Below are 12,825 nucleotides of genomic sequence, written 5' to 3'. Positions count from 1 at the left end.
CGGTTCGTAACTTTTGGTCATAAACTATCATAAATTAATTATTTGAACCTTAAACCCTATCTTACTTATTCTATGGAACTTAAAGCCCAAAATCCATTCTGGTTTATTGAGCTTTATGTTCGTACGGCTTTTGTTTCTAAACACTGTACAAATATTGTCAATTTTAATTTTTAAAAATATGTTTAAATAAAACCACTTCAACACAGCACCTTTGGGTTTGCAGTGAGTCTTTGAAACTTAAAATTGAATGTTACACTTCCTTGAAGAAAAAAATAGATACTTGTTTTGATGACGATATTTACTATTTTTTGACACAAAAGTTTAATTTTATAAAGAAACTTAAAGACCTATAAAACAATACAAAATGAATAATATTGCAAGCGTTACATTTATTTAAATTTCAAAAAATACAAACAATTGTTAAACACCTTTTCCTCCCATTTATGTCTAAAATTAATTTTGTAGATATTTTTTACGAAATTATTATAAATTGTAATTTAAAACTTAATTTCTTACAAGTTATAAATGAAACAAATATGAGAAATACATGTTAAACATATCGTTTATGAATTTTTGTGAAATAGTTAATTTTTTTTTAAGTTAGATTCCTTCCAACCGGTTAAAACTTTTGATTTTTTATTATTCTCCATTAACAACTTCTTAATCGGACTGTAATACTCTAACAGTGCTTCGGCCTTTATATTTTGATCATCATTAAACATCTTTCCAAGTACTGCCTTATATGGCTTTGAACTACCAAGTTGCATCATTTTTCTACGAAAGAAATTACCTGCATTATTATAATTATGTTAACATTTGTATACATACTTCAAGGAATTTCCAACTTCCTTGCTTCCATGTACGTCACATAAATGCAGCTTTTCCTTGGGATATTTTCCGCTGATTTCACATAACTTTTTATGAAATTGATGACTCAAAAAGCTCGTTACAAAATCTCTAAAATAAAAATACAATAGAAAATATAAAAACTTGAATGAATGTACAAAGACTTACACCATCATCTCGTTATCTGTCATTTTTTTGTAAAAATTATAAGGCATATCATATTCAGAGTCCTCATGATCCTTTGGTGGTCCAACACCTACATATTTCTTCATTAACTGCCAGTAATGGCTATTAATTTCCGACTTTTCAACTTTTCCCGACACAAGATCAGCCAGAACTTTTGTATGAACGAAATCCAATTGAATATTGATAAGGCGAAATATAGCCTTCAATTATAAAATAGTCAATACATGGGGTCACAATTGACAGTTAATTTATACAAACCATTCTCAAAAGTCGATTCATTTCAACTTCTTGAGTAATATTAAAATCCTCAATCATTCCGATTTGCTTCAAATTTTGATGAGTTGATGCAGATAGTATTATAGCATCTCCAATTGCTTGTTCTAAATCTTGGGGGGGCTTATAGAAATATGCTGGAAGACTAGCTTTCTGCATTTCCTTGGAATAGTGCAAGAACCCCAGAATGGCATACGAATCAATAAAGTCTTGGAAAGTTAACTTTCCACAAAACTCTAGTAGAATATTTGGAGTTGAATACCCATATACGGCATCGCAATCGTATCCGTCATCAATTTGGTCTTCATCACCATTGTCATCTTCATCATCATCTTCATCATCGACATCTTCTTTATCATCATATGTCTGTAACTTTATGCTACTTCCCCAAATATTAGAGGGATATTTTTCGAATCCTAAACTCTCATAAAATTCCTCAGCAATTTTATGCAATTGCTGAGAATCAAACTTTTTCGACAAGACGGATTCCACCGGGGGAAGACTGTCAAAGGGAAACATATCTTCAATAATGCTCTCGTTTGTCCATGTTTGAAGTAAAACTTGTTCAAATAGATGAACTGGAATCAATCCGTCAGCTGTAATAACTGATTCGCCATATTTCTCACGAAGTAGGTTTCGAATGAATGCATGGAGTTCCAGGTAAAGTGGTCTTACATCGGCCATCAGACCATCTATAGAAGTAAGGTTGTACCCATGCAGCCAAAACTCCAAGGGCTTAACCTCTGAAAAAATCAAATTTCCACTAACTAATAAAATCTAGGCCTAGTAATGAACTTACTATTGAACTTAGCAGCGTTTTTTAAAGCCTTGAGAACTACGTCAATGTTGTGATATGCCCATTCATCCGTTGTCTTCCTCCATTCATTCCAGTAGTATTGCAACTCTTCAGGATTCTGAGACGTTGTAATAATGTTTTCAATGTCTGGAGTGTATGTTCTTTTAATTTCATTATCATAAAAATCATTAATTTGCACATTTCGTAAAAATGGAGGTAATTCTTCTCGAGAATTGAACAGATCTGAAAATAGTTTTCGCTTTATGACCTTTAAGTCTATTGATTTGATTAGGATCTCAAAGGCATATTTCAGATCGTTGTCTTTGAAGTTCTCAAAGTCAAACTTTCTTGCATCTCTAGCAATTCTCTTCAAACCGATCTCCTCATTGAAAACACCTTGTATTTGAACGTTATAGATTGGGATGGTATTTGCTTGATTGACTTCATCGTAAATATTAAACAATTTAGCACTAATTTGATTTAGAAATATTTTGGCATCATTTTCGTTGTTGTTCAATTCAGTTCCATGGCAAATCTGTAAAAAGAAATAACCACCAATTACTATGAATTATAAATAATTATTAATGTTAGTTATGATTTTATTCATCACCGTAAATATAATAGCTCCAAAAATTGTAAAGCTTAACAATACTTTGTTGATCATTGTTATAGCCAATTTTATAGATTTAACTTTGTTTTTCTAAATTCTTGTTTATCAAATAAGGTTCTAACAGGCACTGAGCTTAGATGCTTTTTAACTGTTTGCTTTATATCAGAAAATATTGATTATTTTCCATATGTTCAATTAAATATTGAGATTGATTTCTTCATGTCATTCAAGAATAATTTACATCTTACAAAAATACAAATTTATAATAATTAAGTAGGTTTAAAAATAAACTGGTGAAACTAGATTTTTCAGTAAACATCTCCTTGTTAACTTAAATTACAAACAGTTGAATAATTATTAATTAATCATTTGTATTCGTATTATTATTAACCCATTGATTACAAAATTATAAACAAGTGCATAGGCGCCTAGAGTAAAAAGGGAAGAGGGAGAATTGGCACCCCTTTCTGGATTTAGAAAACATATCCTTTTTTGTTTTTACATTCCTTTGCTATATGGACTATCTTTTTTGGTTTCTTTGTGGTTTAGCCTATTTTGCTTTTCAAAAAGTGGAACAAATTTGTGTTTAAATAATTAAATTAATTTTTCGTTTCTAACGTGAAACAAAAATCTGCAGGCGTCCCAGTTCAAAAGTGTTATCAATATTTGCAAACGCGGACATTTGTAACCTTTCATTGGAAGCGAAATTAAATATTTTTTTAGTTTTAAGATCTCTATCTCTAGAACTGATCAGCACACTTCTTACGTATTTCTTAATAGACAAATCTTTAAACTTCGCTACGAAAAAAACCTAAACACAAGCGGCTTCCCACAGATACTTACATACATACGTTCCCTTTTCATCACTGAAAATAATTGATGATCATATAGATTTATAGTCTCTATTCGTGATCAGCTTTATGTTTGCTTGATTACAATAAGCGAATAATTTATTAATTTTTATTCAAAAGTAATCCAGGAGTGGATTGATACATGTTGCCATTATATGGCGTAAATGCAACTTGTTGCAATTGGAACGGTCTAATTTATTTCTTCGGAACTTTAAGCTTTTTATTTTTAAATGTGTGCCAAGTTCAAGTTTCTACAATAAAATAAACAAAATTATTTATTTTCATTTGTTATGAAAAGCATAAACACTCACATTGGTTATGAATATTGTCATAAGCAGAAGAAAGATTTTGTCTTGAGTTGTGTGAATCGACTCGTCCAAATTTTCCATTTGAGTGAAAACATAGTCATTTAACATGGTTCTGAAACTTAATAACTAAATAACCTACTTAAGGTGACGCTACAGTCCAGGACAGGCATGGGCCTCAATAAACATGCGTCCCCAGTCAGCTCGGTATCTCCAGTTTTCCAAGTTGGTTGAGGTCTTCCCCCACCTGCGTGAGCCACCTAAGTCACGGTCTTCCTTTATGCTCCGCCGTTCCACGGGATTGAATTCAAAAACCTTCCGGTCTGGAGCGTTGATGTCAATTCGCTCTACATGGCCTAGCCACTTAAGTCGTTGGACTTTTAATTTTTTAACCAGCTCAGTGTCGCTGTACAGCCCGTACACAGTATGTCGTTGTATCTTTTCCACCACCCTCCATCTATGCGTACGGCACCAAAAATCACCCGAAGAATTTTTCTTTCGTAGCATCCTAAGACGCTCTCATTTTTCTTTGACAGGTGTTAGTCCTTGGCGCCAAAAATGAGAACCGGGATGGTGAGTTTCTTATAGATTTAATTTTGTATGCTTTAGAGAGGACTTTACTATTCAATTCAAAGTCCAAGGAAGCAGTGATTTTCAAGAGTTATTCTTTGTTTGATTTCAGCGCCGGTGTCATTGAATTAATTTATATAGCGGTACCTAGGAAGACCTGTCCATCGTGATAATTTTTCCAAGACTTCGTTGTTCAATGTCCTTTTTTGATGACAGCTCTCATTGACCACTAAACCCATCTTTTCACGCTTTGATCTTCCAATTATGTCAATATCATCTACGTATCCGAGTAATTGGATGGACCTTTGGAAGACTGTGTCTCTAGTGTTGAACGTTGAGCTTTGCACAATTCTTTCCAGAACGATGTTAAAGAAGTAGCATGATAGTTCATCGCCTTATCTTAAACCTTTTTTGACTTCAAATGCATCGGTGAGATCTTTTACGACCTTGATAAACAAGCGTGCATTCACCATTGTCACAAACGAATAAGTTTGACAGTGTGGCTCTGTAATGCCCACTGTAAACCCTAATGTTGTTTTCAGCCTCGTTTTTAAAGAAAAATGGTCCAATTGCCACTTAATTATCTGGAACAAACTGCCAATCTGGGTGGATGCATTACCTTCTCGATAGGGTTTTCCGAGCGGTTTTCTTAACGAATTTTCCGAGTTGTACAATTCAATGTATTTTAAGGCCTAAGCTTTGAACAGATAACGAAGCAAATGTTTAAGCGCCTTCAACTGCTGAGTCAACTGCACCTTCGCGCATAATCCAAGATATGTGATGGAGAGTATTTGTTAGGTTAGTTCGTGTAATGTTGAGCTTTTGCTTCATTTTGGGCATGACCGACCAATCTTAGGTAATAAGTTTTTACTATTTCACAATATGTTTTAAGCTCGAAACTATGATTTCCCATCTTGAGGTATAATTCCGACTTTCTGTCAAGTGGAAAACTGCTGTAAGTGCATTTATATTTTTGCGTGAGTCATAAATAATTGAAAGTCAAAAGTCACTAAAAGCCTATTTTTCCACGATTAGGTACCTCCGAATTTATAGAATTAAATGACTTTGACAATTTTTAAGGTAAAATGTGTGCAATTCGTTGAGAATAATTTGTTAGTGGTAAAATAACAGGATTGTTTTTTCTTTATCGAGTAAGTTTTTGAAATGTTATTTCAATCTTTTTATTCAGAAGACCCTGTATGAAAAAAAGCTGTGATGCAACCCGCACTGATAACATCTCATTTATTATTTCTGCGGATATTTTTAGAAGTTTTCAAAAGACATTGTGAATGGGGTTTTTCAAAAAAAATATATAAGTTTACCGAGATAATTAATTCGAAAACGGTTTTCTCAAAATTAAAGTTTTTATTTCTTCAAAAACTGTAGTAGTACCCGTGGTATGATGTTACTGCGGTGGACTGTTATGCAAGGAGTCTTGGGTTCAATCCCTCCCTGGGCTACCTTAATTAAAAAAAAAAATTTGCGGGTACTGCCTCTTGCGAGGAATTGACAAATCCTTCAAGAGTAACTCTTGTCATGCTTTCTCAAATTAGAAGTTCGGATTCGGCTTAAAATTGTAGGTCCCTTCCATTCCTGACAACAGTACTCGCACACAGGAATGGTTGAGAGTTGTAAGTCACTGGACCCTGGTTCCCAACAGACTGTTGTGCGACCCAATTTATTTATTTTAGTTATAAAAACTGTACATTGGATTGTCCTAAGGGTTTGAGCTGATATTAAAAACTGTGCTTTTTATTAAAAAAAAATTCAGACTAAATATACCAAATCTTTGCCTGTGACTTTGATTTTTCTAAGAAATTTATCAAACGTTAAAAACGCTATTTCCAATGCATTCAATTATTTTTTTGGTCATATCTTTTTTTGTTCGCTTACTAGGTTAGGTTATAGTGGCTGTCCAAGATGGAAACGGACACACTTAGGCCAGTTTAATGGCCCATTGTAATACCACATGAATCTTGAGCCTTCCTCCTAAGCTAAATGGAACCAGCTTGAGTCACCTACGAAACGTGAGAGGCTGATTATACCGATATGATTTAGATCGTTTAGATCGTTAAAGAAGAATTCTCCTAGGTAATTCTTGCGTTTTCGAGCTAGAGCAGGGCATGTGCAGAGAAGATGAAGAACCGTTTCTTCCTCTTCCTCGTCCATAGAGCTTCTACAAAAGTCATTTGAGAATACGCCTAGTCTCGTGGCATGCTTTCCTATTAGACAGTGTCCGGTTATGACACCTATTATCGACCTTATATGCGATCTGCTTAGAGAGAGCAAGCACCTTGAACGTTTTAAATCCAGTGTTGGCCAGATGTTTTTTGTGGCTTGACACGTGGTGATGTTGTTCCACCTGGTGCCTGCCCTCCTCACTGCGTCTTGCATTAGCAACAGTTTACAAGTAGCGATTGGTATGCCAGTACTTGCCAAACGTGGAAGGATGGGCTGTACTGTACCGTTCCTATAGCGAGTTCATCTGCCTTACAGTTACCTGAAATGTCTATTGGGCCCGGCACCCAGCAAAGATGAATATTAAACTGTTGCGCCATCTCCATTAGAGATGATCGACAGTTATGGACTGTTATAGAGTTTGTAGAAGCAGAGTCCAGAGATTTGATAGTGGCCTGGCTGTCAGAGAAAAAACGGATATCAGATGTTGATATCACGTTTTCTTTGAGCCAAGACAAGACTTCCTTAACAGCCAAAAGTTCCGCCTGGAACACGCTACAATGATTGGGAAGGCGGAATGAGAGACTTAATTTCAGTCGTTCAGAGTACACACCTCCACCAACCCCTTCTTTGGTTTTTGAGCCACCTGTGTAAAAGTGGATTGACTCATCCTCCAAGAATGTCCTATCCTCCCAGAAAGATCTGATAGGTATAGAAATCTGGAAGTTTCTGTCGAATTGTAGTTGGGGGATGGTGTAGTCTGTGTGCTTTGGAATTGATTCTAAGTGCCTTAAAATTACGGAGTGGCCAATGTTGTTGTTAGTCCACTGCGACGAAGCATTAAGGCGAATAGCAGAGCTTGCAGCTATTTGTTTGCTAAATATGTCAAAAGGTGTAAGGTAGATCAAGTTGTCCAGTGCCGCAGTCTTGGTCGTGCGAAGCTATCCGCTTATACATAGGCTAGCTGAACGTTGGACTTTATTTAACTTATCCCTGTTTATACCTTTCTCTAAAGCACCATACTGCTACACCGTACGTTAAAATCGGTCTGATTACCGATGTGTATAGCCAATGCGTGATTCTGGGTTGTAAACCCCATTTATTACCAATAGCTTTTTTGAAAAAAAAAGAGCTACAGTAGCTTTTTTGACTCTTTCCTGTACGTTGCGTTTCCAACTTAGTTTTTTGTCTAAGACAAGACCCAGGTATTTAGCCCGTTTACTAAAATTTTTAAAAGTCCTTTCTGCATAGTTTAATGTTATTATCTGCAAAACAAAATTTATTTTAAGGCGATATCTTTTTAAGATACGGCCGATGAAAAAAGGTAACCCCAACATACATCCCTAAAAAAAATGTCAAAATTTTCAATTCGACAAATTGGAACGATTGTAATGACTTCCTATGGGAAGTTCATAATAACGGACATTTATTTCTACAATAGTAAAAGGAATCATCATTTTAATTTATCAAAACTCTGACCCATTTTTTATTATTATCATTATTCCAATGTTTATCCCGGCCCGTTTTGATCTTCATTGTATATTTTAAAACCTTTAACAAAATTTTGATTGATTTTTTGCAATTAAAAAGCATAATTTCTCTATAGTTCAATAGGACCCCTTCGATGGTAAGATACCAGTGCAAGTTACTTCCCAGTCAGCATTTTACTTTATTTTGAACTCAATAACACTCTAAGGGCATCAAAAATATGAAAACTATACCGTTCTAATATAAACCATGTACGTAACTATAAATCAATATCTATAAATAAAATATAAGTCTTAAATGGCTTCACTCTTCTCAAAACATATCTATACATTACATACTCAATTTCCCTAAGGAATTAGTCTGATGAATTTATGCCAAGTTGTTGTATTTATTTTGAATCTTACCTATACGCCTTTTCTATAAACATTTCTAATCAAATATTTGTTTATTTTTTTCTTTTTTTAGTGCATCCGTTCGGATAGTCTTGAAAGTATAGGCGACGTTAGTTCATCTCTAGGGAATCCACCATACATACCGGCTGCTGGTGAAGCTGCCAATTTAATGGCACAGCAGCAACAACAACAACATCCTACCTATCAAGGATCTCAACATCAAACCAACCATCCTAGTAACAATAATAACAACAACAACAACAATACCAGCACAGCGAATAACAATAACAACAATAACCTAGCTCTACATAATCAAATGCACACGGGAATGCATCAACATCCTGTGCTGACCAATCTCAGTCATATAAAACAGGACTACGACCTGACGGCTCTGTAGGATACGATGTCAATATAAACTCTTTGGGGATAGTTTTATAAGGAATTTCTAGCATTGTATACTAAATAAAAGATGTTTGTCTTTTTTGTTTGTCCTTTGAATTTCTTTTAACTTTTGTAACTCTGTTGTAAATTTTATAAACAAAAAAAAAAATACGTAAATATTTTAGTTTTGGTAAAATACAAAATCTTTTATGAAATCAAAATACAAATAAAAATGTATGATCGATTATTATTATACTTTTTTTCTCTCTCTTAATAAGAAAAGTAAATATAATGTATTTATGTAGGTGTTTATGGTTTTAAGGTTTTTTGTTTATTTTTTCTTTAAGTAAATTTATTATGTCTGAACTCAAAATAGGAAATAAGTTGTAAAATTTGTAATTGTAATAATATTGTAATATAATAAGAAAATAAAATTAAAAAGAAACCAAGTGATTTTTGGAGTAAGGGTGTTCAGGATAGAATTAAGATTAAAACATATTTCTCATTATTTGTTTGTTTAAAATTATGTATTATTATTATGAATATATCTACAACTTAATTACACACTTATGTTAAGTGCCATACCAAATAATTAGTTTATTTTATTATTTGTAGATTGAGACAAAATATACCTACCTATAATTATACTAATAAAACGTATAACGTGTTGTTTTATTTAATTTTAAACTTCCCATATTAAGTTATTGTAATCGGTCGAATTGAAATTTTGACATTTCTCGACATCCCTAAAAAAAATATTGGTCACCTGGAATATTTTATGAAAAAGAACTGATTTTATCTCCTAAATAAGTTTGTGCATCGAACAAAAACGTTTTTGACATTTGGTACAATTTTGAGAAAAATGGAATTGGTAGTATGTGATCGACTATGAATTTTATAAGATTAAATCATTATTGGACTGGTTTTTTTGATAGACATGGTATAACGGATATCAACAAAATAGATACACAATTTCTTATCAACCACAAATTCATTGTTAAACAGTAAACACACTAGGAGATTTTTGAAATATATCTTGAAGATCAAAAGCTTCTTAATGACCGTCAGTACGGCTTTCGAAGCAAAAGGTCCACTGGTGATCTCATAGTTCAACTCACCGAACAGTGGAGCAAATCGCTTTGGAGAAAGTAAGACTATTGCACCAGATATTTCAAAAGCATTTGATAGGGTTTGGCATCAGACTCTTTTATCGAAAATTCGTGCTTTCGGTTTTCATGAATCCCTGCTTCATTTACTTTTCGGATCCTTCAATACAAGCAGTATTGGATGGATTCAAGTCTGAAGTCCACAAAATAAGGGTTCTGTTTTATCTCCAACACTTTTTCTTATTTTTATGAAAGATCTCCTGTCTGCAACATCTAATCCAATACATTGTTTCGCTGACTATAGTACTCTTAGCGTTTCTCATTCGTTTTCAGACTCGCATATTCCTTTTCTTCGGATGTAGAACTGCAACTACAAGGTATTTCTCATTAAATTACGACCAAAACAGCATTGTATAATGGGGATTAAAAAACCGCTTCTAATTCAATGCTCCGAAAACCCATCAATGCTGTCTTGTATCGTTAAAGCGAGATATACACCCCTTGCCATTATTCATGAATAACACTTGCATCGGGGAGACTGTACATCTCGATATTCTCGGTGTGTGTATCACCAACCACCTCTTGTGAAACGATCACATACGCGATGCCACCAAAAATGCCGCATGGTGTTTATGTTTTCTTAGGCAATGCAAGAAATGTTTCACACCTTTTGATGTGGCTGTTATCTAGAAGACTTATATACGTCCGAAGTTTGAGTATAACTTCCATCTCTGGTGGTGCTCCTGCAACTTACTTAGGCCTCTTGGATAGTATTGAACGTATAGCATTTAAATTGATAGGTGATAATATCACCATAAGTTCATTGACTTCGCTTGAACATCGTAGTAAGATTTCTTGTCTCAACCTTTTTTACCGTTATGTTGACGGTTTATTCTCAAATGAAATAGCCAGCTGCATTCCTCCCCTTTAACAGTTGAACCGTAATACTTGCTCTTCTAGGAATGCTTATCAGTATACCCTCGAGTCCAAATTCGGCCGTACTGTCAAATGCAGAGATTCGTTCTTTAGCCGTACTACGCGAATGTGGAATGCCTTACCACATCTATCTTTCCTAGTCATTGCAATATTCAGGAATTAAAAACCAATGTGCCCCAACATCCGACGAATTCTTTCTACGTGAAACGTCAAACAAAATAAATACAACTCATTCACAATGAGTTTTTGATAAATGTTCACAATCGGTATAAAATTACCAGTTGGTACACATAATACCAACTTATCAAATAATTGGTAGAAATTATCGACTCTCAAATTGATACCTATATAATAAGGTAATTTTTAGATACTGTATTGGTTACAGATAAGGCCTGTGCATTATCATTTCGATCGTACTACTTAAACTAGGACTGTCTTACGTCACATTATGGCGTATTTTGCGTTTGGATCTACACCTACATCCATCCAGCGTCGTAGATACGTCGAATGGCTCATGAACAACAGACAGTGGAGTGCGATTATTTGAACAAAATTTTCTTCGCCGACGAAACACATTTCCCACTCGGTGGGTATGTTTATAAACAGAATTGCCGTATTTGGAGATCTGAGAATCCTCAAGTAATTGAAGTGGCGGAGTTGTGATTTGACCTTACTTCTTCGAAAGCTACGATCGACTGTCAACGTCAATTCGGAGCGTTATGGTGATATGATAACCGACTTTTTTTGTCTGCTATTTTTTCGGTTTCCCCTCTATCCCTGCAATTAGTCGTGCACAGGAATGGTTGAGAGTTGTAAGTCACTAGGCCCTGGTTGGTTCTCTACGGACTGTTGCACAACCTAATTTATTTATTTATTTCAAAACTACGAGAATATGTGGCTTCAAAAAGATGGTGCCACATGCCACACAACTACAGCGAATATGGCTTTATTGCAAAAAACATTTCCTTGCCGCGTAATTTCTTGTCGTGGCGATATCTACTGGCCACCAAGATCAAGCGATTTGACACCGCTGGACTTTTTTTTTGCAGATATACATTTAACTCTTGAGCAAGTAGCATCAAGCATAAAGAATCGAGAAATATCACATGAAGGTAGATACGGAGCAATGAAAAACCCAACTGATTGAGGTTGGATATGACTCGCACTGATAACTTCCCATTTTATTGTAATATAAATTAAGATTGTTAGTTACTTGTCTTGTTCTCAATAAACTTGTGCCTAAACCCGTTTTTACAATGTTCTAGTTGTTTTTCTTCATTTAAGTTTTTTGTTAAAAAGAAGTGGTGAATGGGACTTTTCTAAATAAATTAATAAAAGTAAACAACAATATATTTTTTAAAGGTTATTTCTTACACCTAAAACACAACTTTTGGTTGTATTTTTCTAAAAATCAAGCCAACTTTTGGAAACAATGATTTTCATTAGATAAAATTAGTTGATATCCAATATTTAAATTTTTAAGGATATTCTAGGGAAAAAATAATGTTTAAAATATATTTAGTAGTGTTTCTTTTATTTTTGTCACTTATGTAACTTCATTTTTCTAAACATTTTAAGAGATATTGATTACGGTTTTCCTTGTTGCATGAAAATATTTTAAAAGTTTACCACAAATATTTTGGGTAACTGTTTTAATAATTAAAACAAATAGCCTATCAGCCATGAAAGTTTATTCCAAATTTAGAAATGTTTACCTGCTTTTCTGTTTTTATATTGGTTCTTATCATATTCGTCCCCATGGAGGTAAATGTCGGTCGAATTGTAATTTTTACCGCAACGCATTTTCGTCGGAAACTCAATTTCCGTTGGAAATAGATAAGACATTATTATTGTTGTCTTCCAGGCACAAGAAAACCTTTTTAAAATGTGTTGTTCCTTTTGTTTCG

General features: G+C 34.1%; 2 protein-coding genes across 2 annotated transcripts in view; one reads left to right on the top strand and one right to left on the bottom strand.

The window, feature by feature from the left end:
* Positions 1–9,535, top strand: part of LOC129939208 (homeotic protein deformed) — a 57,819-nt gene extending 48,284 nt beyond the window's left edge. Inside the window, exon 5 of the mRNA XM_056047134.1 lies at positions 8,569–9,535. Within this exon, the coding sequence (XP_055903109.1) occupies positions 8,569–8,892 (324 nt within the window). The 3' untranslated portion in view covers positions 8,893–9,535. The remainder of the gene's footprint in view (positions 1–8,568) is intronic.
* LOC129939207 (angiotensin-converting enzyme-like) lies at positions 370–2,867 on the bottom strand. The gene is made up of 6 exons (XM_056047133.1): positions 2,712–2,867; positions 2,105–2,636; positions 1,291–2,048; positions 1,015–1,232; positions 829–957; positions 370–774 (listed from the first exon to the last, which is right to left on the bottom strand). Exons 1-6 carry the CDS (start codon positions 2,763–2,765, stop codon positions 585–587), a joined length of 1,881 nt encoding a protein of 626 aa, XP_055903108.1. The 5' UTR covers positions 2,766–2,867; the 3' UTR covers positions 370–584.
* Positions 9,536–12,825: the final 3,290 nt, after the last annotated feature.

The sequence above is a fragment of the Eupeodes corollae genome, chromosome 1 (genome assembly GCF_945859685.1).
Source record: "Eupeodes corollae chromosome 1, idEupCoro1.1, whole genome shotgun sequence".
Classification (NCBI taxonomy): domain Eukaryota; kingdom Metazoa; phylum Arthropoda; class Insecta; order Diptera; family Syrphidae; genus Eupeodes; species Eupeodes corollae.
The sequence above is the reverse complement of the archived record's forward strand: the minus strand, read 5'-3'. Positions and strand labels throughout refer to the sequence as shown.